The sequence below is a fragment of the Patiria miniata genome, unplaced genomic scaffold (genome assembly GCF_015706575.1).
Source record: "Patiria miniata isolate m_02_andy unplaced genomic scaffold, ASM1570657v1 HiC_scaffold_12, whole genome shotgun sequence".
NCBI classification, from domain to species: domain Eukaryota; kingdom Metazoa; phylum Echinodermata; class Asteroidea; order Valvatida; family Asterinidae; genus Patiria; species Patiria miniata.
The window spans coordinates 895,062-922,484 of record NW_024037050.1 but is presented as its reverse complement, the minus strand read 5'-3'; the positions used below and the strand labels follow the sequence as shown (position 1 = coordinate 922,484).

The 27,423-nt window shown below is 40.8% G+C and overlaps 1 protein-coding gene across 1 annotated transcript; it reads right to left on the bottom strand.

The window, feature by feature from the left end:
* On the bottom strand, nt 1-26,498 carry LOC119744584 (nucleoporin SEH1-like). The gene is made up of 12 exons (XM_038220586.1): nt 26,284-26,498; nt 23,690-23,740; nt 21,701-21,806; nt 20,583-20,623; nt 19,465-19,545; nt 18,895-18,972; nt 13,837-13,889; nt 13,111-13,203; nt 7,973-8,119; nt 6,780-6,855; nt 4,481-4,559; nt 1-3,406 (listed from the first exon to the last, which is right to left on the bottom strand). Exons 1-12 carry the CDS (start codon nt 26,392-26,394, stop codon nt 3,210-3,212), a joined length of 1,113 nt encoding a protein of 370 aa, XP_038076514.1. The 5' UTR covers nt 26,395-26,498; the 3' UTR covers nt 1-3,209.
* Nucleotides 26,499-27,423: the final 925 nt, after the last annotated feature.

The following is a 27,423-nucleotide window of genomic DNA, read 5'->3' as shown; positions in this document are numbered from 1 at the left end:
TTTCTATGAATATTTTTTTTTTGTATCTTTATTTCACCAATCCAAAAAAACATGTTTCATAACATCACTATAGGAATACTCACTAATCAAATGTGTGCTTTTTTGCATATAATTATAAAAAAGTGTCAATGTAGGGGTCCAAATTTCCACAATAATCACATTTGTCGAAATGCTAAAAAGGTAAGTATAAATAAAGGCATTTTGAGGTCAATTTTAATAGATTTTTACTTTCATGGCAGGCTCCTTTTAATTACACCTGATACTACTTGCATAATTCACTGTGATGTTGGGGTTAAAAACTGTTGTAGGGCTCAGACAATATTTGAATGATACTGTAAAGTGATGGTACAGATCCCTTTAAGCTAAAATAAATCAAATGCTCGCAAGGCAGATCTGTTCATGCCCAAAAATAGAAAGTTTTTTTTCCAGAATGTTGCCGATGAAAAAAACAAAAACAACAACCCCTTTTTTTTCCCGTTGGAAACGAAAGTGCAAGTTGAAAACTCATAAAGAGAAGAAAAAAAAAAGAGTTAAGTTTGTTAAAGAGCACAGGGAAAGCAAGCTCCAAATGTGGCACTTTCCGTACCAAGTTTCGTAGAAACTATTTGCTTAGAAGAAACAGGTTACCAGCCAATACTTCATGCATTGTACATTGTGTGTGACTGGTTCCCTGCCGATTTTTGCTAAACACATGAGTTTACTAAGCAATTTCTTTTCTGCTTAATAGCTCTGTGGACTTGACCCCTGACCCTTACGCTTGACACATTTAGGTAGTTAAAGATGATTCAGGGTTCTCACAGAAATTTTTAAACAAAATTCCTTGACAATTTCATTTCTTTTCCAGGACAAAATGAGGGCTTTCCATGGCCAATCCCTACCTATTCACAATACACTGGTCAGTCATCACACTGAAAATAAGCGTGAAAGGTAATATACAACATTTGCGAACATCAACAAAACAAAACTACCAAATTATTATGAAATACCTCACTGGACTGTGAGGGAATAATAGTCTCAAACGTCCTGTGAAATCGTGGCACCTGGTGTGCTGTCTTTTTCAAGAAAAGTGGATTTTTTTTGTATCGATTTCCAACGATGGTCTACCGATCATCGTCGGAAAAAACCCGACTTTTTTCAAATACTGCCCCAATTTACCAAAGTTAGTTAGTCCACATTTTGTTTGCAAATGGTTACACATCCGTTCCAAGCCAGCTAGTCTGGTTCCCCGACGTCTATAAATTGCTCCGTTTCGTCTGAGATCAGGGAACCAGACTACAAGAACAGCATTTGTTTTCTTGGTTTTTCCAACATCTATAAACACAAGACTTTAAATAGCTCAGTGTTTCACTATATTTGCTATAAAATACTAACCCCCAAATCTATCCGTTTCTGAAAATTACAACAAAAGCAAATGTTGTATATTAAAAGTTCTGAATGCCACTTCAACTATAGCAACTGCACTGAACGATATTACGCAACATCACACATGGGTCGTGCAGGATGCCGTGACCTTTTTTCTTTCAACTTTCAACGATTCCTTGTAAAATAACAAAATTCCATGACTCTTTTCCATGACTTTCCATGACAGCCTTAAATTCCAGGTGTTTCCGATGACTGTGAGCACCCTGATCTTTACATAAAAAAAATCTTGCTCATTAGGCAAAAGAATTTGGACGAATCGATCTAAGACCAAAATAAATTGTCTTACTGGATTCTCGATGAGTTATAAAGATGAGGCAGGGGAGGACAGCAAAGCATGATGCTAGCGTCATGAGAACAAATGATCAAATTTGCTGTCAGCTGCGAAGATACAGAACATAACAAACCTTATGCGTTGCAGGTACAGTGGAACGTCACAATACCGAACACCGCTATACCAAATATTCGGCTATACCGAACATTGTCCCTGGCTCCCAATTTTGTGTGTGTACAAAACGTACCCAACATTGTTGTTGAAAAATGTCAACAGAAGAGCGACAAGTGGCTATTATTTCCCCAACGAATAGAAGGGGACAGCCACCCATTGCTGAAGGTATTAAGCTCAAAAACCGTGTAGTTACATGATTCAATAGTCGGCACGTGTTCAAATTCGTCTTTCAGTAACTACCAGGGTGTGCAGGGTGAAGTTCTGAAAAGCGCTAATTATTGAAAATTGAGTACAGGAAGCTTAAAATCGCTATACCGAACGATCGCCATTACGAACATTTGTTGTGGATACCGCGGTGTTCGTTATAGCGGCATTCCACTGTACCGCCATGGGGGTTGCAAGGGGGCAGCAAGGGGGTGCACTTGCCCCCGCCCTTGAATAGACAAGAAAGGAAAAAAAGAAAAAAGAAAAAAAAAAAAAAAAAAGGAAGACCAGGTGCAAATCATATTACTGTAAATGTAATGTATATTCAACAACGTGGACGGTTTTCAACAAAACGTTGAGTGATGTCCAGCACCCCTCTCGATTTTTCCAGGGCCGGTGATTTTTCCCTTCACTTCTGATGAGTGCTTTGCCCCCCCCCCCTCTAAAAACAATCCTGCCACGCCCATGGGTACCTCAGGGGTGTTTTTGGTTACTTTAATTTAGTAACAATGAATGTTCCAAAGGTTTCCTCATGCCTACCCAAGCAATACAAAACCACAGCTCTCTGGCTCCACCTCAACGCATAAGGTCGATTGCTCAACAAGGCAAACATTTTTACTGCCTTTTTAGTCACTGGTTTTAAATGGGATGATGCTAGTTTTTTTTGGCCTACAATTGAAAATATTATGGTCCTGTGCATGCCACACATGAACCGCCCTCTACAGTTCTTGTGTGGAGCCCACGAATCGGTGCCAAGAGAGGCAAACAGAAGTAAACAACACCGTCAATGTTTGGCCATGGCTCTAAGCAAAACGTTGAAAAAAACTTCTGAAAGGGTCTCACAAATGTTGTCAGTTGCAAAACAGAAGTGTTCTTCTCCAGTGCTTTCCGGGAGACACAAAAAAACCACCTTGATCACTTTTTTCCGCATCTTCTGAGGTTTAGATTTTCACTCGTTACCATAGCAACAGCTGATGCTTTCACGAGTTACCAAAGCAACAGATGGTGACAACTGGCGATGGTTGTCTGAAGCCGTGAGGATGATGACAGCAATGAACGGCGCAGTGTGCAGATGTGTTTCAACTGATTTGGAGCCATTTTATTTTTGTAAAAAGTGGCCTTTTTTTTCTTCTCTGATCTACAAATTCCAGGCATGGTACCTTCCACTGCGACCATCAAACATGGAATCCTGGATGGCAGGGTTCAGCCGTGCGTTGCCTGCCGCCTGCTGTTGCTGCTGCTGCTGTTCGCGATTGAAGTTGGGCATCGACATCGGAATGGCCGTACCGTCGCCCTTCAACTCCTGGAAACACTTCCAGTTGTCCAAATAGTTCGCTTAAAATGAGCGGACAAGAAAAAAGAAAAAAAGCATGACGGAGAGACAAATGTAAGTTTTGGGTGCCTGACGGTGACTTCATTTTGTTGAATATAGACTTAGGCAAATACAATTGGCTGTATTTGTGTGGGTCACTCTTGCTACTCTTTGAGGGTGGAAAATTGTTGCGTGTGAATCGTACCCGGGACACGTTCACATTCAGCCGACTGCAGCTACGAGATGTCTTGCACTGAACTGACTAATATTAGCAACAGCGTGTGCGTATGCGTTGTGTCAACGCTTTGCGTGCACCCATTCATGGATTCGCCAAATTACAAACCAACTACTAACGGAAAATTTCCAAAAATGCATCACTTGACGCATCTTCGGAAATGGCCTTAATATTGTTTTCTTCAAAATGACAGCGTGCCAGAAAGAATAAATTTACAGGAATTTACAATTTTAGTCCCATTACTATCTTTAAACCAAGTAAGCTTTTCAACAATAATTTGGTCGGTTATTTTTGGATAAATGATCTATTCTACCTTGAACATGAGTGACTTGCTGGAACCAACTGTCCCACAGTTCAGCGACCCTATTGCTTGATGGAACATAAATAACTCTTGTAAACCTACGCTCAAGCATTTACGGCATTACTTATGGCTTTTAAGTTGAGACTGCCGGATAGTCTATAAATGTTGAAAGCATTACCATACTTCAGGGAAAAGATATTAATGATGGATTTTTTTTTTCCACATAAGGAAATACATTTTGATGGTTTTGATTGATTGAAAATGATTTTGAGGTACATTGAGTATATCAAAAGTCTTAAAATTAAAATAGACATAAGCCGGAGGCAAAACTCCTTGCAGCACAGGGGATACATAAAAGTGATTTTGAGGTTTGGTTTTGAGGCCCTAGGATGTTGAACGGGATCAAGGGAATTCCACGCTTCCCGTCTTTTAAGTTTTGAGAGGAATATTAGAAATTTTCAGATAGACGTTTTCCCAGTGGAAACGATTGAACATGTGAAAATGCACCGATCAGTATTCAAACCAGCCTATGTAGTGTTGTAGCACTCGTAGGGTTCTTACCTTTCCAAAGCCTTACATGTCCATCATCACTGGAAGATGCTAGGATGGTGCCGGTTACGTTCCAACTCACTCGCCACACCTATTGAATAAGAAATTGTTAAAGCGGGCGGGCTAAATACCCCCTGTTCATTTACGGGGAGACGGTATTGTTATTGAGGAAGTGTGGGACCCTTCAAGCCAAAGCGGGAGACGGTCCACGCATGAACGCACACGGTACAGCCGTGCATGGTGACAGTTTGCAGTGGGGCTTGTATGTTTAGGGCAGACAAAAGATCAATTACAGGATAAGTGATCCTTTGTTGAGTGTTTACTACCCTTATTAAATCCCTGGCCAGTTCACCTCAGTTGGTTTTTTTTTTATTAAAAAACAAACTGTTATTATAACTTTCGCCATATTTCCGTAACACTTCTTTTCCGCTTTTTCTCATTAGGTATTGACGTAAAATTGAACAAGTGTCTACAGGGTGATAAGAATAACTAACATCCGCCTTTTTTTTTGCCTTTTGTACCCGGTCTTTGGGGTCGGTGAGTAGAAGCCGCCACTGATGGGTATGAAACCGCAGGATTCATTGTTATTAAAATGGTTATTTGTAGCGGGAGCCGGGAGTGCCAATCGTGGGACGGTTTGTAGAAACAGGTCACCCGCTTTCTTTTCAAGCGGGAGCCTATAAAAGAGGGGCTCAATTGAAAGCGGCTCCCGGTAAGTGAACAGGGGGTATTTAGCCTGTCCGCCTAAGGGTTCATGCGATGACATTTTCTTAGGAACACATTTTGTGCAACTTCCTACTCCTCTTAAATGTATGAAAATTATTTGACATCCCTTTTTGGTTAATTTTATTGAAAAAGTGCACTTCTTTAAACATTTAAGGCGCTGTTGCTATGACATCATTTCAGGAAGACACTGTTCAGTTAAGGGGTTTTCTGTTCAAATTGTGAATCCAAAATGTGCCCATTGAAAACATTTGTGAGAAAGGGTTGCTCATTAATACTGCCATGTACAACAGCGAATCACCAAAAAAAAGAAATTTATGACAGCAAAATATCCAAAATTCTAGCAACTTGTTGTCCTAAAATAGCTGTAACATTGAGGTTTCTGCCCGGAATGCCATCACAGTTTTGCTCATGAATATGGAAATTTGCAAAAGGATAAAAAACAAAAGGGATTCAAAATACCCTTCAAAATGGCAAATCAAAAATTGAAAAAGAGGTTAAACAGGACACAAAGGTGCTTTTCAAGGATAGCATTAAAAAAATTAAACTTCATGGGCCCTTTAAAAGTTCCTTTAAAGTTTTTCCCCTATGTTTTGTTTTTAAATTGCTGAAATTTTCTAGCAATGCAAAAGTTATTCAAATGAGAGTGAGACATCAGACAAACAAAATATCTGCCTTCGTTTAGTTATGGAATATTTACTTTACAAGTTTCAAATTATTTACGGCCCGTCAATAATGCAGGCGTATCTTTTTGTGCGTAATGGGCAACAAGAGGTAACCGAATATAAGGCCAAAAAAAAAAAAAGTCGGTCTCTGGTCAGCGCGCGCGTCGATTTTAATCATGCGCGTCAATCTTTTTTTTTCTCCAAAATGTTCCGTGGTAGCTCCAACAGCGCCCTCTATTTCTGCACCTCCTCAATTTTTTTTACCAAAGAGCACCAAGGAATGGGAAATTGCACCAAGGCAAAAGATCGAAAGCACCAAGGCAAATTATGGAGGACACCAATGTACATGAGGACACCAAAAAAGCAAAATAGTACCCACCTTGTCTGTACAATCCAAGCTTGAAGAAAAAAAAAAAAAAAAAAAGCAAAAAAAAAAAAAAAAAAGCCGCGTGGCCGCGTCAATTCCGGAACTTTGGTCTGACCAGAGACCGAACATTTTTTTTTTTTGGCCTAAAAGCGTGTTTTTGGAGGCTTGAAAACTTAAGAAATAAAAGAAAAGGAAATCAGCTGATCCGAGTGGCATATCCTTGGGGACCCAACGTTTGTTTTTTTATACTAAAACAAAAGCACATCACAACCACTTATAGTAGTATGAATTAATACTCTCCCTCGCCAACTGTGCCAAAACTGTCCGATTTGAACAGCACCCCTAATAGTTAGATGGTGTACAGCGAAACCCCCAACCCCAACTTTTTGATCCTGGCAACAGTGAACCAATCCTGGCTACCCTATTTGGGTTTTTTATTTGACAAATTGCCCATGCCCCCCCCCCCCCCTGTTTAGGAGTGATTTTGCAAGGAATACTCTTAAATATTGACTATGTGGAAAAACAATGAATGCAAAGTACAACAAATCTACCATACCTGTTGGTTGTTGTGATCTAGTTGCGCTGGCTGTTTGATGTCTAACCCTATGGATCCCATTGTTGTAGCATCTCGCCTACCGATGAAAACAACACGATTCTTATAAGGCCAAAAAAAAAAACGTCTCCGGTTTCTGGTATGGAACTTGCGGCTGATGACTGCAAATGGTGCCCGACTAAACTTAGTGCAAATATATGGAAGTCCAGAGAGGCCACATAAAGCTTATTCTCGACCATAACCCAATCTAAAAACACGTTAAAATTGTGCAGCAGCAGGATTCCAGTCAAACCAGTGGGTTTGGCGGTTTTCAGACATCATCTTTCATTGAAAAAAAAAAACTTTTTCATTTTGCCGATGCGTACGGCTACGGCGACGCGCGCGCATACCAGAAACCGGAGACTTTTTTTTTTGGCCTAAATGCCGGTTTATACAGGGCGAGTCAAAATAAGGAAACCCAAATGGTGCCCCCTATTTTTTTTAAAGAAGTTCTGCGTGTAGCGCTTTCCAGATCTAGAATATGAAAGCCCAAGTAATAAGCTTTCTTTCAGTGAAAGAATCATTCAAATTGCTCACGCACTTTTCCAGTTATAGAATTTTGAACACAAACACCGTTTTTTTTAAAGCTTGTCCACAGATCACAATAAAGGCAAGTGATATTTCAGTAAAAATGAAACCAGTCGTATCCTGAAAATGATATCAGAATAATCCCATTAAGTCTCCAGGGTAGCCTAGTAGAAGGTAGGGCAGGACTATAAACTCTTGACATTATAAAGCATGTCGTTTTAACATTAGCAGCAGCAGGTTTCTAAATAAATGTTATGATAAGTGCCAGTTATTATGGTTATGAGAGTGTTCTGATGTGTTTTTTGATACATGAGAAAAGTTTTCGTTTTGCTGAAATACCAACTTTTTTTTGTTTTATTGTGATCTGTGGACAAGGTTAAAAAACGGTGTTTGTGTTAAAAATTCCATAACTGGAAAAGTACATGAGCGATTTGAATTATTCTTTCACTAAAAGAAAGCTTATTAATTGGACTTTCGTATGTTAGATCTGGAAAGCGCTACACGCAGAACTTCTTTAAAACTAGGGGGCACCATTTGGGTTTGCTTTTTTTGACTCAGCCTGTACTAAGCGCAAAGCGAACGAGAACGTGTGAGATCACAGTAAGTTTTTGCGCTGCAAATTTGCTTACCTAAGAGGTTTTAGGGTCAAGATGCGGACATCTTTGGTTGCTACGGCGATGACATGGTAGGAGCGACCGAGGTTGGGGGCAAAGGCAAGGTCGTGGACAGCCTCCGTGATGCTCATCAGTGTCTCTGTTTTGTGCCATTTCTTTTTTCTGTGTTAAAAAAAAGATCCAAAGATGATGGCAATACACCAAAATCAGTATTCCTGACTTAGGGGAGTCAGGTTGGCCTAGCAGTACTTTCCTCGCCTTCCACCGCTGTGACCCAGGTTCGAATCTCACCTGGGCCAATATGTGGATTGGGTTTTCAGTCCTTATTTGATTTCTGAGAGTTTTTCTCAGAATACTCTTCTGGGCTTTTCCTCCCACCTCTAAAACTGTACTTTCTTCACATTGTCTTCTCTTTACTTGGACCCATGGGAGACCAGTGGATTCCACTGAATGGGCTACCCAGTTAAAATAAAAAAATAAATAATTGAATAAACTTTGCATGTTGATGAAAAATGCCAGGGACTTGATTATTTGCTGGTGTACATGGGGTCTGCATTTTACTTTTCATTTTGTTTTTTAATAAATAAATGTATGTATTTATACCTTTTTGGGTACATATTCCCGAAATCCCGAACTGCAAGAGTTTGGGATTTCCACTTTAAAACAAAAGAAAAGAATGTCTATGTAGATCATTCATTGACAAAAACAAACTGAACAATTTAAACTTTTCATCCCTCCTCCTCCCAAAATGAAAAGAACCCTCGGGAATTCAAAGAAACTTCCGGAACTTAGGTGCAAGACAAATAGAATGAGCATAGTGCTGTTCCCCATCTTGTATAATCCTAAATGAAGAGGATAATGTTTGTGGTCAGAAATGTTTAATCTTCCTACGTTCTTATTTCATTATGTGTGGGATTCTTTTTTTTAAGGTAAAATCAAGTGGTTTATTTTTAAATCATATTCATTGGTATATTTTGGGTAATATTTTAATATTTTGTAAGGTGTTACTATGTCAGATAATTTAATCTAATTTTTTTTTTTTTATTTATTTTAAAATGTTAATCATGTTCAATTCAGCTGTGGCTGCCATTTGGATTTCTTTAATAAACCATGTTTAATGAATGAACAATTATTCACAATACATGTTGTTATTCTCATATACCGGTACATGTATATGTTTGCATTTTTTGGAAGTGCAAAATACTCTAAATAAGTACCTGTAAGTATGCAAGTACCTTTTAAAACATTTGTCTACTTGTCCAGTGTCCTCCCACAAGTACATTTATACATCGATATTGTGAACATATCTACATTATATATGTATAAAAAACACAAGAAAAAAACAACACTTCCTACTGCCCCTTTTTAGACAGTGTTTCCAGAAACATAACACTGCTAGTTTTTTTTCGCCTGAGGAATTTCAGCTTATTTCCATGAATTCCACAACCCTGAGTTTACAAACCTTGCTAAAAATAGACCCGAAAGACAAAATATTTCATCCCGGTATCGTTCCATTGCCAAATACAATGGGTTGATATCACTGATAAGGTTGTATGGTTCGGAACACTGCCAGATAATATATCTCACCCCTCGTTAACAACATTCTCAAACTTCTTTCAAAACTTTTTGGGGCATATTTAGCTACAAGCTGATTTACCCAATCATAGATCGGGTAGGGCGTAGTGTTGGGGATGAAAATGTGGGGAGTGAAATGTAAATGGGGGATATAATTGGGAGACATGCCGTTATAGAAAAGCAATTTTGTGGTGTGAACGGAGGCAATTTCTGACCACTAAAACCAATTTGAGCAAAATATCATCTTTTAAAGTTTTGAGTTTGGAGTAATTGAATCAGCTACATGTATTCTGAGCAATAGAATCATTATTGTAGACTACAATTTTATTCGGGGAAGAAAAAGTGTGGGGGGGGGGACCAAAGAATGCCCCCCGCTTTAAATGTGTGTGTGTGTGTGGGGGGGGGGTGGTTTCCCCCTGTCCCCCGTCGATTTACGCACATGATAATTATGTACCATGACAACTGTCTGTAAATGTTTCCGTTGGTCTGTTAAATTGGCATTTTGTGAGGCAGTCTCATTTGGAAAACGTAGTGAAAAGGTTACTGTAGTACACAGGCGAAGGCTGGTTGTACAGTTTTGACAATAAATCATAATGCAATAAAACATGAAGGTGTCATTTGAAATGAAAATGTTGAGTGTTACCATAAAATTACAAACGTTCTGAATCATGGAGGAAAGTCATAATTAAGTTTCAGTATTGGACTCTTCAACAAACGTAAACTTGAACTTCTCACAATTTGCGAGACCGTCTGCGAGGAAAAAGTCGATTCAACTTTTATTTAAGTTGGTTCAACCATCTATATAAGAGCAAGTTTTACTCGGCCTCTGAGAAATGTTTTCTCCTGGAAGGATCTGAGACCGCGGTCTCCCGCGACGCCAAAATGGCTCCACGTCCGTGGAAAAATGTGGAGGGTGTCTTCCGCAGGGTCAGGCACTTCGGGTCGTCCTAATTTTTTCGTACCGGCGATCCATTTTGTCGATTTTTTGTGACTGCGTTTAAGATCCCGATATTTGAAGCAAATAGGCCCCCGAAATTATAACGCGACACTGAATTATACGTGGCGGGCAGCGAACTCACAACGCTCAGCCTTGGTAGTGGAAGCATGGAGCTGTAAACACATTATGGAAGCAACAGCACTCTATCACGCGACGTCACATGCATGCTTGTGCTTCAAATAGCGAGCACCGTAGACCCAACCTCGTTTCCAGGGTGTGGAGCAGGCTGCAGTATGCGTTGCCGTCGACGTTTTTACGCATAGCCCGGAAGTACTATGCTGTGTAGACTTTCGATTGGTCAGACCGCGCAAAGCATACTAATGTGTAGTCCTTCTGAGTATTCGTTGCAATCGGCGCAGGGGCGGCAAGCAAAGCACAGGAAAGAATAGGGACACTTGGTGGCCACGCACCATGGAGAAAAAATATTTTGCCAAGGTCAACCCATACTACCGTTTGGTGAACACTTTTGCAGAACGGCCGAGTAGAACACGTAAACGAAACCCCTACATTGACCTCGCTGACCTCGCACAGTCTAGACTCACAGAAAAGCCAGCACAGGGGGCGGCCAGGCAGTCAACGTGAAAGAGCACACGACGGCAAATTCCTGTGCAAAACGCAGTCACAAAAAATCGACGAAACGGATCGCCGGTCCGTACGGGAAAATTAGGACGACCCGAAGTGTCAGACCCGGAGGAAGACACCCTCCGCAATTTCCCACGGACGTGGAGCGATATTGGCGCCGCGGGAGCCCGCTGTCTCGGATCCTTTCATGAGCAAACATCGTCCCGGAGGCCGAGTTAAACTCTCTCTTATGGATCATTGAGGTCTTTTATGCATGTACGAGAACTAGGGGTTGAGCAGCTAGGGGAGCACCTGGGGCTGCACTAATTTTTTAAGGGGGAACTGAGGGTCATGTATAGAATTGTTTGTGTGCAATTCCGGATTTCAAATGGGGGGGGGGGGGGGGACCACGACATGTATCAGTTACACCACTGATAAACATGCTGAAAGAAAAGAAAGACAGGCAGACCAAAGGACAGACAGACAGACTGTAAATGGTGAAAAAAAAAACACTCACATGTTCGATTATGGTGTGAATCGAGGATTTCCTATGGAGTACCGAAGTGTGACGTCATTTAGAACCAGAAAGTGTAGTGCAAACGAATGGAGTACGCGCGCGTGCTGGTTCACGGGCTGAATCACGCGCTAATGTCTTTCACACACATTTTGTGTGCTCGACGTATTCACTTTGGTACTCCATTGTTCCTCATCATCGATCTTTTTTTTCTTCTGTTTTTTATCAGCTCCCATTGGTTTTGTACACGTTTTCAAATCGAGGACGTCCTCGATTTGACTCCTGTCCGCAATCACACAAGGATGTGTTTTTACATGTGCGTCCTCACTTAACACCATAAATAGACCCCCCCCACACACACAACTCAAACAAGAGCATACAGTCATGTTTTACATAACTCTCGAGGACAAGGCATTGTCTTTCCATTTGTCCATATACCAGTAATATAACGCTCTCCCATAGAATAAACACACACACTCACGATCGTGGACCGTTTTCAACTAAAGACGAACGCTCAAGGACAACAAAGAATCTGTTGCTCTCCCTTTGTCTGTCTGTCCTCGGGGTGTATGTACCGGTAATTCACATACCAATGTAACACAACAGATTGGCAAAAAAACCCATAAATGTCTGCCAGTACTCAGTAGAAACACAACCCATGTGAAAGAAAAGAAATGAAAGATCAAGGAAGGATAACAGTCAAAGTTGTAGTTGAGTTCTTTTCTGCGTCCGAAAGGTATGGACATGAAAGGGGGCATAGTTCTAGGGCTGCATCGAATAAACCAAATGTTTGACTATTTAAATATACATTTCTCTGAAATGTATAAAAACTATAAGACATCCCTTTTTTGTTTAGCTAGTCTGGTACCCTGGCCTGACCATTCCCCGACTTTTATAAATTGCTCTGTTTCATCTGAAGGAGGATCAGAGAACCAGACTACCAGAACACCACTGTTTTCTTGGTTTTTCCAGCATCTATTAACACAAAACTTTAAACATAACAGTGTAACAATATTTGCTGTAAAATACTTGCTGAAAATCACAGCAAAAGCAAAGTTGTATATTATCTTTAAACGAGTCCAACAAAATTAACCAAACTCCAACACTGTTAAGCACGGCTGGGTGCCCTATTCACTAAGGCCAGTGAGTTTCCTACACCTTTTTTTTTTAATTTTAATTTTAACAAAACAAATGGGCGGAAGTCAGGTTCAAACTTGAAAACCATGGAAAACAACTGCCCAATTTTAGCAGTTTTCCTACTTTTTCAGTGTCTCCGTTTAGGGGGCTATTGTCAGAAGCCGAAGTAAGCCATTCATGCCATGTGTCTCAGCCTACGGCTAGCAGTTTTACACTTGTCTATGAGAAGTGGCTTCAGTGGCTTCCATAGACACGTGTAACTGCAAGCCGTAGCCAAGTAATTCACTAGCGGCTTAAGGATCAGCTTCTCCTCTCCCCCTCCCTCCCCAAATCTCTCCATCCCCACTGCCTTCCCAGCATGCCCCTCACCTCTCGTTCTCCTTGTATTCATATATCTGGACCTTGCCGCCGCTTGAGGGACTGGAATCGTCACTTCCTACGGCAATCATCGGGGGATGCACCCTGGGAACAAAGCAGGATGTAAGATCATCTTACACAATTATTTTTCAGTGGGATAATGGACTTAGATTATGGCCCAAAGTCAGTCTACTCTGGAACCTAAATGGGCATTTCCACACTAATGGGGTACGATTCCTCACTGGTCACCATAATTGGAGACGTCTTATATACAGAGTAGATTGTTTTGGTCTTTACAGGTAACAGTAGGGATAGGAATGAAAAAGCACAATATTTGATAAAGACATTTATTGTAATTATAACGTTCTATCAATGTTAAACTTTCTGTCCATGTTACATACGTAGCATTCTGAGCATACACATCTCGTCAAATTTGCCTGGAAAGTCTTACTTTCCTGGTGGGCACAATCCTCAACAATGGGGTGGGAAAGTACAAGGGGAAAAGAGGACAAACAACTTGATATTATTATCCTGCTTCATTTCCCAATCCCATGTGGAAAGACCCACATATATATACCACAGAGATTGGAATGGAGTACCGAAGTGAATACGCGTGCAAAATGTGTGTGAAAGACATTAGCGGGTGATTCAGCCCGTGAACCAACACGCGCGTACTCCATTCGTTTGCACTATACTTTCTGGTTTTCCTTAATAATGACAAGTTAATGTTGGTCTTACCTTGAGGGATTCCATGACAGACAGCTACAGTTCAGTTTGGTCTGAATCTCTTCCTGTTAGAAAAACAAAAATTCAACAAAAAAAAGAGACACACTTTGAAAAGAAATTTCAGAATGAGACCCCCAGTGGGAGGGATACGATGTGAATGGCGTGGGGTACACGCAACTTGTGTTATTCTGAAAGTGCACAAACCCATAGTGTATTCACGTGGGGGCGTCAGGCGCCATCAGCAAGGCTATTCGAATGTCTCTTCCAGTGGTCTCCCCCAACTCTCCCTTTGTAACAGTTGTGGGGGTATTTGTGCACTTAAAGAGGTTGTGGAATGCTCGAAGACATTTCTGTCATTTATCGGGTATATGTAGCCTAAGGTGTGATGAAATAAAAAGACTATTGTGTCTGTCATGAAATGAGTACAAAAGGTACTTTTGAGAGCTGTTTTTCAAGTCCTGTTTCGACCCGAACGTGCAATTTGTGTAAAACTCGTCGTTGGGGGCAGCAAACAAAACATAGTAAATCATGACGTAATAAACAGGACTCCCGATGCAGCGTAGTATAAATGAGTCCTGTTTATTACGTCACGATTTACTATGTTTTGTTTGCTGCCCCCAACGACGACTTTTACACAAATTGCACGTTCGGGTCGAAACAGGACCTGAAAAACAGCTCTCAAAAGTACCTTTTGTACTCATTTCATGACAGACACAATAGTCTTTTTTATTTCATCACACCTTAGGCTACATATACCCGAAAAATGACGGAAATGTCTTCGAGCATTCCACAACCTCTTTAAACCACTGCTATGACGTCACACTATTGTAAAAAGTTTGGTTTCGGAGCGACGAATCTTTAGTAAAGTGTGGATTCGAACTTATCCACACTTTGAACATGTCGGACAATTGTTCTCCATAATGGGCATTAATAAGACCGTCTGCTTGAAAACTTTCCTTCCGAAAATTACCAATGCATCTTCACAGCCAGATTCTCTGCTGTCACTGCAAAAACTACTTTGAGTCAGAAAGAAAATCGTCATATGAACTATCCATGTTGACGTAAGGAGCCTACACGCAAAATGACTTGGTTGTAGGGTGCGGTGATACGCAGGCTAAACACGCCACAATATTAATGCTTGATTATGTTAAAGAGCCTCTAAAAGCTCCCTTGTAAATTACCCAATTGGCCAAGACTCGACATGAGATATGCAAGTCTTTTCATCTCCACTCCAATTTGTTTTGTTATGTAGAACACCTTTAAACCTTTTTCATCCCCTCTATCATAAGTTGACTGTTCCTTCACTGTAACACGACTGCAGGATGCCAATTTCTTGAGAATCAGACTTACATCTTCAAGTAAGTTGGAGGTCTACATTTCCATTACTAAACTCAGTACCCATACATGTTACATACCATTGGAAAGCTCTTGTTCTGCAGAATCCAGATATACAGGGCGAGTAAAAGAAAACGCAACCCAAATGTCAGGACTATTGTTTTAGTGAAGTTCTGCATGTAGCACTTTCAAAACATAGGATATGAAAGCCCAATTCATAAGCTTTCTTTTAGTACAATAATCATTCCAATCACTCATGTACTTTTCAAGTTATGGAATTTTAAACACAACCACCTTTTCCAAGTTCTGTTCACGGATCACAAAAAAAGGTGTGCATTCTTTCAGCAAAACGAAAACAATTCACACACATCCCTATGTGACTTGTTTTCGTTTTGCTGAAAGAACACTTACTTTTTTGTGATCCATGGACAGAACTTTAAAATGGTGGTTGTGTTTAAAATTCCGTAACTTGCATGATTTGAATGATTCTTGTACTAAAAGAAAGCTTATGAATTGGGTTTTCATATCCTAGATTCTGAAAGTGCTATGCAGAACTTCACTAAAACAATGGTCCCGACATTTGGGTTTACTCACCCTGTATAAATATCTTAATTCTTCAAAAGTCCAACTTTATGCACAGATTGTGGTGACAATATGACATTATATGAGAGACTTATTTTGGGAATAAAATGACTTGTCCTGCAGGTCAGTACAAAGTAAAAAGGTTGAGAAACCTCCAGAATTGAAAGGGACTACTCCTAGGATGAATTAGCAGCTAATAAAGTCCCACTGTGGATTACATTAACTCCTGATGTGCTTTACATTAACCTTGCCTACAGCTTGAAAATGTGAAAACATCCAAGGAGAATTGCTTGTAACAAAAACAAATTAACAAACTTTTCACTGCTTTTAGCGCCTGTGGGTTACAGAAACACATTAAACGTTTCCGGTCCCACGGGCTCCACAAGCTCCTTTGTATTAAAGAGGTTGTGGAATGCTCGAAGACATTTCTGTTATTTTTCGGGTATGTGTAGCCTAAGGTGTGATGAAATGAAAACGACTATTGTGTCTGTCATGAAATGAGTACAAAAGGTACTTTTGAGAGCTGTTTTTCAGGTCCTGTTTCGACCCGAACGTGCAATTTGTGTAAAACTCGTCGTTGGCGGCAGCAAACAAAATAGTAAATCATGACGTTATAAACAGGACTCCCGATGCAGCGTAGTATAAATAAAGTAGTAATTGATGATTTCAGGGTTTTTCCTAGGGTAGGGGCTGTCAAAATAGGGTAGGTAGGGTAACCTAGGGCCTCAATTTGTTTTTATTTGTTGGGTAGGTAGTTTGCTATTCAGAATCACTCTTGAAGGATGACTGCATTAACCCTAACCCCCTAGGCTCTTGCACTAGAAAGTATACCAAACCTAACAAATTTCAACAGCTGCATACAGGTCTGTAAGCACTGGTACCAAAACTGCCAAACTCCAACAGGCCTTGTACGGGGAACAGTACTAAACCTGCCAAACTCCAACTGTTGGAGTATGATTGACTTGGTATGGATGGGCCTATGCATTGTCGAGTGATTGGATAGGGATGGTACCAAATCTAACAAAATAAAGCAATATGTACATGCACATTTGACCACAAGCTGTGCTGAGGACCGTGGGTGAGCATACCCACGAAGAAATGCCAGTGAACTCCAACGTGTTCACAAATCTCATGCCCTTCTGCCCCGAACCTCACAAAATTCAACAGGGTCTCCCTGGGCCTTTGGTACCCAGTCAATCAAAGTCCAACACCAACTGGCCAGTGTTCGGTACCAACCCTGCCAAAATCAAGCAAAACCCGCTGTTGGAGCTTGATGGGCTCAGGGTTGTTCGGGTTAAGGAGTGCATCAGAAGTCTAAAATCATAAATGTCAGATGCAGCAGGAACAGGAACAAATATTAGTGGACCCCAAATTTATTGAATGACCCATGTTGGAATATCCGATCAAGTTGGAAATGGGCAGAATCGTAGCCTGTGGCAATCACAAGTACGCACACGTACATGCATGTTTATGTTACATACCTAGTGTGCACATTCATTTGTTTTCATGTAGTTACAAAAACCTGTGAAAAAAAATCATTTTACTCACACTGTGAAAACTCTTTCAACCCAATTTGTTTCTATGATTCCCTTGAGTGTTTCTCTTCAATTTACCACGAATAAACCTAACCCCAAAATGCATCTTAACCTGTTTTCCAGAGAGGGGGAAACCTTGTGAGGACGTGGGCAAGTCCACACAACGTCGCTGCTACCTGGTTTATGTGGATCTTTGTAACTGTTAATGCTTGTACACCCAGGCGCGGATCCAAAACAGCTCTGTCCAAAAAAAATTTTTCATAGAAATTCCTAAAAATAATGCGACCCCCCCCCCCCAAAAAAATATACTGGTAATAATGTGCGCCTTTGCACAAAATACACACAGAGCCAGCTTGGTTTGGGGTTATTTGTTCATTATTCTGTAATATAGTGTTAATAATCGTCTGATTTGAACAGCGCCCCCATTGAAAGTATGGTACGATGAAAACCCCCCCTGCAAAAATTCCTGGATCCGCCCCTAACAACCATACACGCACACCAAAAGTGGGTGTTTGCGACATACAGTGTAACTTCAAATGTCTTCTGGAGCAGATCCACCTCAAATCTTTTAGTTGCTTACATCCCCAAAACTCCCATCCAAGATTGGAACGCATCCCTGGTGCGAACACTTTGTGTGAAAAAGGCGTTAAAAAAATACAGAGACATTCGGAATTGAATAAAACCTCAAAGTTAGACGGCTAGAGCTCAAGGTAAAATTGGACGTTCTGCAATATCCTATCCTTTTTTGTTGTTGTTGATGCATTTCCACTCTACTTACATTTTTGATTCTGAGCCAACTGAGGTTTTTCCCAAGGTGGTGTGAAACATGCTGTGGGCTTGAGCTGCTTATGTTGGTGGGTGGGTGGGTGGGTGGACACTTTATTTGGGGTGTATTATACTGTTCCAAGCCACGCATGTATCACAGCTTTGCCAGTGAGTTTCTACAGAATACCTGCAGTTTTGTGACATTGATGTGCATGTGTCTAATTTGCATACTAGATCACGCTCCATTGCATTGCAAAATTCGCGGTTGAGCGTTTCGTGGAACGGCCATGGGTTGTACCACTTGGTACTTGTTCAAGTTCAGATGATGCAAACGGGGGTGGGGCGGGGGTTGACATTTGAATGTTCTGAATTTCAGGACATTCTTGTTCATAAAAGTACATTTCAACTCCACAGACAGCTTAACCCTAACTCCCTATGGGGTGTGCAAAATTGTATTGAATTGAGAGGATTCAGGACTGTTAGGGCTACAAATGCTTCTACAGCCAAGTAAAGCAATTAACCAGTTTCTCGTCCCCGTCTGTTACCTTTTTTCCTGGCCGTTTTTTTTTTTAATCAATCACTTGCAATAAATCTAATTTTTAAAATTTTCTTCCAGCAAAATCTGTAGCTATGCATGTAAGTTTAGAATCTGTTTTAAGGCGTCACCAATCATTTGGACACAAAAGTTTCAGCAAAAGAGTCAAGAAAAAGGAAGAATCCATGTGGAAAATCCGTTATCTTGGAGAAAAAAAAAGAAAACCAAAGGGCCTCCTCCCTTTTTTCAAAAAGCCCAGACGAGATACAATTTTCTATGGATAAAAATCAACGGAAATTTGTTTGGAGACATAACTACCTGTGAGCTCCACGTTGCTAGGTTGGTCACATCACTAGCCTCATAGAAACGCACCACACCATCAGCTGAACACGTCGCCTGCAGAAGACAAAAGACCATCAATGAAACTTTGGTAAAAATAGAAAAGTTTCCCTTTGCGATTATTTGAAAATTTATGAAAAATAGAGGAAGATGTATACTCTCTGAGTGGTCCCTGTTTGCTATTTCCCAGGTTTGCAGCATTGTTAATGTTGCTAGCATCGTGACTTTGGCCGTGATCCCTAGCTACATTGCATATACGGGTATATGACTTCTGACTAGCGCCCTTTGAACAAAGACATTCACAAAATGCAGAACTGCCAGCATAGCGCTGGATAGCTCAGTTGGTAGAGCACCGGAACGGCAATCAAGAGGTTGCAGGTACAAACCCTTCTCCAGTCAATTTCTCTTTTCAACTTTAAAAATAGACACTGCATAGATTTAGAAAACAAAAGAGATACCAGGAGGAAAAAAACGACTGATAATATCTACCAGTACTCACAATATTAGTTAAACTAAATAAATATTCTTACCAGAAAAAAGTATTCTTACCAGCTGAAGGCCCAAGTGTCTTGGTGAGAATTTTACGTCTGTAACGGAAGTTCTGCTGTCGACCAAAGCTCCTCGTTTAATCTTCACACAAAAAATAAAAAATAAATAAATAAAAACTTTTTACAAATAACTCCAAGCTCCTGTTTATTTTTCAGTGACAAATTAGGCCAAACAAAAACATACCTTTGTTTCGGGTCACCCGACCAACCCTATTTTTGGTAGTGATAAAATGCGACCCCACAAAATTTTATTGGTTATTTGGACCAAAAAATATTACGATACCAACTTTCAAAATTGGTCAAAATCGCCGACCGCCAGAAAAATTTAGAGGCATTTATCAGCAAGTTTTTTCTCTTTCTGGTATTATCCAAAAGAAAACATTGTGGTCCAACATCAGTTTGCGTGTACTTTAAAAATATGTACGTTGCACCAAGACTGCTTGGGTCCTTCGTCACATCATCGTCATTGCAACGCAGTCCAAAAAGTCTGGTCAGTGTGTCTCATGTTCCTCGGTGTGTTCGAGCAGCGCGGTATTGCGTGCCAGGGGAAATCCCCACGGCAATGTCTGTGCCCAACAAGCATTTCTATTGGTTGACCGTGAGTTACACGGCCGCACAGACTTTCGAGCCTAGGGACGCCATGCATCATGGACACCGATTTTTCAATGAAACTTTTGTTTGAAATTGTGGGAGAAACCATAGAAGCAAAGTGTCCTAACAATCTTTTTTTAACTAAACACTTTTAGATTGCTGAAAGCAAGTCTTTGTTGAAATCGTGTTAGCCAATAGGAAAATTCGTTATGCGATATCATTCCACCAATGGCCACATGCATTGTAGACTTCACATTGGATCGGATGGTCGCACGTCTTTTGTGGCTTTCGTTCGGCTCTCGTGCATGAGCACACAAGACTGCAATTTGCTCTAGACTAGTCTAGACATCGGAGAATGTGAACATTTTCCAAAAACAAAAAGGAAATTTCTTCCAGTGAAATCTCAAAATGACATTCAGGGAATTCTTTGTGAAAAAAAATCAATCCACTGAGTAACTGATTGAGTATTAAAAAGAAAGACAGGAACATCCGATTTTACTCACATTTCTGTTTTGAATTTCTACTTACCCAGTGGCTCTGGCCTTTCTCATTTGGATTGGACTCACCAACTGTAGGAAATTACAATAAAAGGCATCCTCGTTGGTCTCACACTGTTGACGCCAATTGTATTTTATTACCAAAACCGTTCCCAAAAGGAACACAACCTTTAATGGATCAGTTCTGAATGAAACTTACAAAACAAAACAAAGCAAGTGAAAAAGAAGAAACACAGGGCTACGTTGCTTTGAGTTCACCTTTTTAATCACTTCTAATAATCAGGTTTCAGCATCCATCTTGAACTTGACAATGTATCCATTAGTGAAAGCTGCTGTAAATATATTCTTTGCCCAGAAATTTCGAGGGCAAGCTTAACCCTAACCCTCCTTCGAGCAGTTTTGGAGGATTTTGGAGGATTCAGACTCAATGCAACATACAATTTTGGAGGAATGACGGCACATGGACATTCAGTATCGGTCAATTTTGGAGGTAAAGGCTGAATGGTGTTTGAAGAGGAACATTTTTTGCATTTCGAGAGGCAGGGCTGTGGGAGGATTTTGAAGGGTTGAGGCAATGGGTATCCTTCATTTGAATGTAAGTGCAACATTTTGGAGTACTGATGATGTTTCCTAGCAAAAAGGGCTGGGGGGATAGGGTTAAGACTTGTTTCTTGTTGGTTTTGTCCCAATCGTTTTTTGTTTATTTGTTAAGGTTCTCTGGATATCTACTCTTACAGCCGAGTACAGTGTTGCAGTGGAGTACATTTCCATGAGTACGAGTATGAGTACAAATTTCAATGGGTATAAGTTTTCTCAAGGGCTTTTTGTTTTCAAACTAGGCATTAGATAAATGCAGAAGCCTCCAAAACAGTTGGTTCTTTTCCTGCATTTCCCTCTTAAATTAAAAAAAAAATCTTGAGGGAGAACAATGAAAGAGTACGAGTGCAAGTACTTTGTCATGAGTACGAGAATGAGTATAAAAAAATGTACTCAAAGAGTAAGAGTACGAGTACTTCAACACCAGCACAGTATAAACAACAAAAGTACATGTAAGCACACCCCTACTCTATGCCTTTACTTCTTGTACTGCCGAGCACTGCACTCAGATATAAGACCAACATGTGTGATGTGAATGCCTCTCTATCTTACCAATCTCCTCCCAGATAACAGCTGTGCGGTCAAAGGAGCAGGACGCTAGCACCTGACCAAACTCTGGATGGGCCCAGGTTACCCTCCACACTGAACCGCTGTGATGCTGCAACGAAAGAAATGAACGCTATCACTCAAAAAAATAGTTGGATGGACATAGCAAGGATGAGCCTAAAAGGCCAAACAAGGATGAGCCTAAAATGTTAAAATTCTTTTTCGTCGTAAAAGTTTCATATGGAATATTTGATGGGATTGTTACCTTGCAGACAATGTATATACCTGCAAATGTATGGATGGGCATTCAGACTAGTAAATTCGTCCAAAATTGCCCACACCGGCCAAATCATGATTTGTATACTGCCAACTTTTCTCTTAACCCTCCTTCTGTTTGATCAGTCACAGACAGTCAAACATTTATTCCACTTCCCCTCCCATGCCTTTATGCACAGTCTAGTCACCAACATTCACATCACATTTCTTGTAGGCACACTGACTAGCCATATTCCATCAACAGACAAAAGCAGGTAAATGGTGGTCACATTTGGCAAAATTCAAGCAAAAACCTGAATATCTGGTTTAGCAACTGTGTCCGCTTTTAGTGCCTGAACTTACCAGTGTCACGTGAAAATCATTGTCTCTCAGTAAAGACTCATACCGTACGGTAATGTGAAGACTAATATAAAAATCCTCCAAAATCCTCTAAGTTGCAAAATGGAGGGTTTTGCAGGATTGAAGCTACATGGCAAAAATGTTTAGCTGATTTTGGAGGATGCACTGTGTCAAGATCTTAGGCAGGACCTTGTGCTGTTTATGCTCAGCCATGCATAAATGTAGGCCTAGATTATACTTGAAATCCTTCGCACTGCTCCAGGATGTCACTGCCTCCGCCTCAACATATTGACAGTGATTGCTGGAGGACTTTGCAGGATTGAGGCAGTGGTCACCCCTCCAAGCACCACATTCAAGAAATAATGGAGGATTTTGCAGGATTGAGGCTGTGTGCAATTTTTACATGGAGGCAGTTGGAGGATTTTGCAGGATTGAGGTTGCATCATAGCAAAAATGCTTAGAGAGTTAGGGTTAAAGTTCCTTTTTTTGCTGGTCCCAGAGGGGCAAGCCTATAGTCTTTGCACCTGACTGACTGACTGACTGACTGACTGATTGACTGACTCCCCGACTCCCCCCCCCCTCCGGACTGACTGACTGTCACTTGTGAACCAGACTCGCTTTAGCCTTCATCATCATCATCATCATCAGGCTGTGATCATCCATTGTTGGATGAAGCCCTCCTCAAGCAGTTTCCATTCTCTTCTGTTTGTCATTCTACTCCATGTTGCCGTGTTCATGTGGTGATTTCATCTCTCCATCTCCTTTTTGTCTACCTCTTCTTCTGCCTGTTCTTGGTTGCCATTCTGTGAGTCTCTTGGTCCATCTGTTGTCTTGTCTTCTTGCTAGGTGCCCTGCCCATCTCCATTTCATTTCCTTGATCTTCTCTGTGATATCTTTGACCTTTGTTTTGTTTACTTATGTAGCCTTATCTTAGCCCAAAACTTTGAATAAGGGTTACTCTATGGCGACCTCCCCAAGTTAACCAACAAAATAGCAGGAAGCCTGATGCAACTCGCTGGGCACTGTCTGCGACACCCAGAGTTGCCCGCCAGCCAAGTCATCATCTGGGAACCAACCTATGGGAGGATGAACTGTGAGCGTCCTTCCAAAACCATGGTCAAGATCTTGATGAAGGACAGTGGCGCTCGACAGCTGATGAACTAAAGACACTGATGATGGAACGGGACATGTCGCTCGTCCGTCACATAGTCCAATGCAAGTGCAAGTTGTAGAGGATAGATGATAATGTGGATGATGATGCAATAGGGATGCGAAAGTTGATGAAAAAGCCAGGACATTTCACACAAAAAAGGGCTGCAATTGCTCCCCCCCCATTGTGTCCCCACCCCCTTTAATATTCCACTGACTGTGCATACATACCTTCCACGCTGACGTGCAGTGCCATTCGCCATCTTCCCCGAGATCCCATACCTGAAAACAAAATAGCAATCAATTTTCACCAAGAATTATTCAATATCAGGAAAGATTTCCGTACTAGACCTCCACTTTTTTCCCATTAATTTTCAAGCGCCAAAAAATTGCATCCTTTATCGTTATTTCCTTTACTTTCCCTCCTCTACTCTCACCCTCTTCTTTCCTTCATTCCTCTTTATTAATCAGTCACTTACTTCACGGATATCCATCGAGATTCAAACCTTGGACTCTTCTTTTACACAACACTTTTACCACTAGGCCGTGAACGATCGCTTGTTGCAATATTCAATCTTTGGACGTATTTAAAGTATCCATTGAAATAAGAGAGAATGAATATTAAATAAACTAAATATTCATGAGAAATTCAATATTCCTAATGACGTATTGCACTATCATTGGCCGGCTCATGAGTTGTCGATGTCATGCGTACCGTATCACTAGACTTCCAGACACTTCAATCAACTTAGTTCTGCATGACATGTGCATTCAAAATGTGCTCTAAACATGCTAAAATGCATTTTTCCTAAAAATTATTCGCATTGCCAGAGCTTCCTAGATTCGTCTTGGGTGAAAACATCAGTAATACCACCTCCAAAGCAAATTAGGTGCTCGGGCTACTTCGTAAAAACCTTTACAGCTGCTCTGCAAAGGTGAAAGAGACTGCCTATAAAACCCTGGTTAGACCTAAGCTGGAGTACTGCGCCAGCATCTGGGACCCATACCACCACGATCACAAAAACAGGCTGGAAGCAGGGCGGCGGAGAGCAGCAAGATGTGTGTGTAACGACTTCTGACGGAAAAGTAGCGTCTCTTCAATGATCACAGATTTGGGATGGAAATCACTGGAGGAGCGCAGACCCATTTATAGACTCACACTTCTATACAAGTTCATTCACCACCAAGTAGCAGTCGACACAGACCACTACCGGGCTAAATCAGAGAAGGGGGGAATAGCAACGCGAAAATCTTCCGCAATCGCCTTTACCCATCCATCAGCACAGAAAGATTGCTTCAAGTTCTCCTTCATACCAAGGACCCTTGTGGAGTTGAATCATTTGCCTGCCAACATAAGGGAAGCCACAACTGCTCAAACCTTCAAGACCACTCTTGGCGATATCCAGATAGCATCTTTAATAAGGGGATCCCATCATTAGCGTCCGCTAGCCACCACGCGCCTGCAACGTACATATCCCGTAGCGGAGATTGTTGCAGTGTCCAGAGGATGCAGAATCACAACGTGAGGTGAAAATTGATGTTTAGCAATGGCAGGAGATAAAGTGGAGGTCTAGTATGGAAAACAACCCAGCAACCTGACGCTGCTTTTTTTCATATATCATCTCAATGAAGGTCAGCCATTGCAAAAATGATGGGGAAAAATGTTGCAACCTGACGCCACTTTTTTCTTCATATATCATCTCAATGAAGGTCAGTCATTGATGATAAGACATGAATTTGGGACTGAGAAACTTTTCCAATTTTGTTAATGTTAGGAAATACTTAAAACATTTTCTTGACTCTCCATAAACTTTGTACACAACCGCTGAAGTGGTGTCAGGTTGCAACATTCTTTCCCCCTAATTTTGAAATAAATGCACAATCTGTAAAAAGTTTCAAAATTGAGCAAAAGAAGAAGTGTAGTTGTTCTTATTATGGCGATTGTGTATCTACGGGCCCCGTTCTAGTATAAGGGAACAAAATCCACTTTTAAATTATTTGACCAACCAAACTAGTTGGCGACATTAAGAACATAAAGGTACATGTATCATTTTTTTTGTATGTCATAGATAAAGGGCAGGGTTTTGAATTTTTTAGGGAAAATTGGGGGGAAAATGACGATGACAACAACAAAATGCAACACAAAAATAAAGATGGCGATCACCTCGCAATGTACCATGTGTAGGCCTACCATGAGCACGCAAGTGGTGCTGAACGGCCCCAACCAGCCCGTAAACTGCGTAGGAAAATCGTAATTTCTACCCCAAAAAACTGTTCAAAAATTACCAAAAAGGTGTCATTACATTGAGAGAAGTCTGCTTTAAGATGACAATGTAATTTTTTAGAAATAAAAAAAAAATCTTGATTCTAATGGAAAGATTCCCATATCTGGCCATCACTTGTCACCCTCACCCTGTGCACAAACCCTATGAGACTGGTCTGAACATTCTTAAGTGTTTTCCTAGTAAAAGCTTCAATATTTTCCCTGCTAATTTTGACTTTTTAGGACATATTATCACTTTCTGATGGCTGATACATTGTCATTGAAGGAAAAAATTCGTGATGGCCAGATATGGGAATCTTTCCCATTCTAATTTGATCGAAACAAAACAGGGGCCCTACACTGTACTACACGAGCGCCCTAATTATAACGATTTACCCCACAAACATCGATCGGTGCCAGCCAGTCCAGCCCACCAACCCACCCACCAACCCCCTTCACTTTTCTATTGTTTATTGGAACTTAGGCAAGTCTTCACGCGTTACGTTTCCGGTTCCGGATATTTCACTGCACTGCAGATTTCGAGACTTGTTGTTCAGCCTACCTGTACACTTTGATCCGTTGAACATGTGGCTATTCGGCGGCCATAGAAGTCATAAGCTACATCATGAATGAGGTCCTTATGTTGTGCGGCAATGCTTTTTGCGACAAACATTGTTTTAAGTTGTCAAACTATATCATGGATATTCGTGTGCATTTGCATGTTTTGTGTACATGCCGCTTAATTGGCGGGACGTTATTTTTACGGCTGCATATTGCCGTATTTATAGCAATACTACGGCCTCTACATGACACATCTCAGGTAAAATTAAAAAGATGAGAAGTTGCTCAGGTGAAATCCGTAATGACTATGAGTAATACATTTGAGGCAAATTTATCTTTAGCAAACGGTTCATTTTGTCCCCTACGATTTGTATTTTATACCACTTGAGATACATACTGTACTGCTCCTCCCCCCCTGAAATAAATGACATTCATACTTTGAACATATCGGGGGTACGGGTGGGGGCCGGGGGGGGGGGGGGTAGAATACGTAAATTGTCGGACCCCTAGCACTAAAAAGAGGCGATTTTTATATTTATCGAAAAAAAGAAAGGATTGCACAATAATAAAAGAAGGAAAGAAAGCTCGATCATGCCAAAACAAAGCTGGGGCCCTATTTTGGTGTGTCCCCCCCCCTGCGGCTCCAGAACCACGGACCAGTTGGGGGGGGGGGGGGGGTGGTTGGCATCGGGACGTTGCTAATTCAAAAGAAGAGAATGAGGACGTTCTACCTCCATGGTAGCATCGATAAAAAATAGCAAAACACAGTCATCTTCTATATATAATTCTACCTCCATGGTTTTAATTAATAAAATGACCGCGTCTATGAGGGGTACGGTCTTGTACCCCTCCTCGCCCTCCCACCAACTCCAAAAATTAAACATTTTTATAAATAATAATATTTGGTTCCGCCGATGAATCGAATAACAGCAATCTCACAAAGCACAATCAGATGATGAGGACTTATTTAGGCGTTGTATATTGTAACCAATAAAATGTTTCACATTCGTGCAATCGAAAGAATTCGGTGAGAGATGGAATATTCGATTTTAATCGCACGTTTATTATTATTATAATTTTTTTCACTGTACTATTATTAATGTGTCGTAAATTGGCCATCGTAGAGCTATTTTCACGCCCA

Coding starts and splice junctions, on each gene's coding strand:
- LOC119744584 (XM_038220586.1), bottom strand. CDS start 26,394: ATGTTTGTCGCAAAAAGCATTGCCGCACAACATAAGGACCTCATTCAT. Junction 21,807..23,689: donor ACTGCACGTCAGCGTGGAAG/GTATGTATGCAC, acceptor CTTTCGTTGCAG/CATCACAGCGGTTCAGTGTG. Junction 20,624..21,700: donor TGTTATCTGGGAGGAGATTG/GTAAGATAGAGA, acceptor AATTTCCTACAG/TTGGTGAGTCCAATCCAAAT.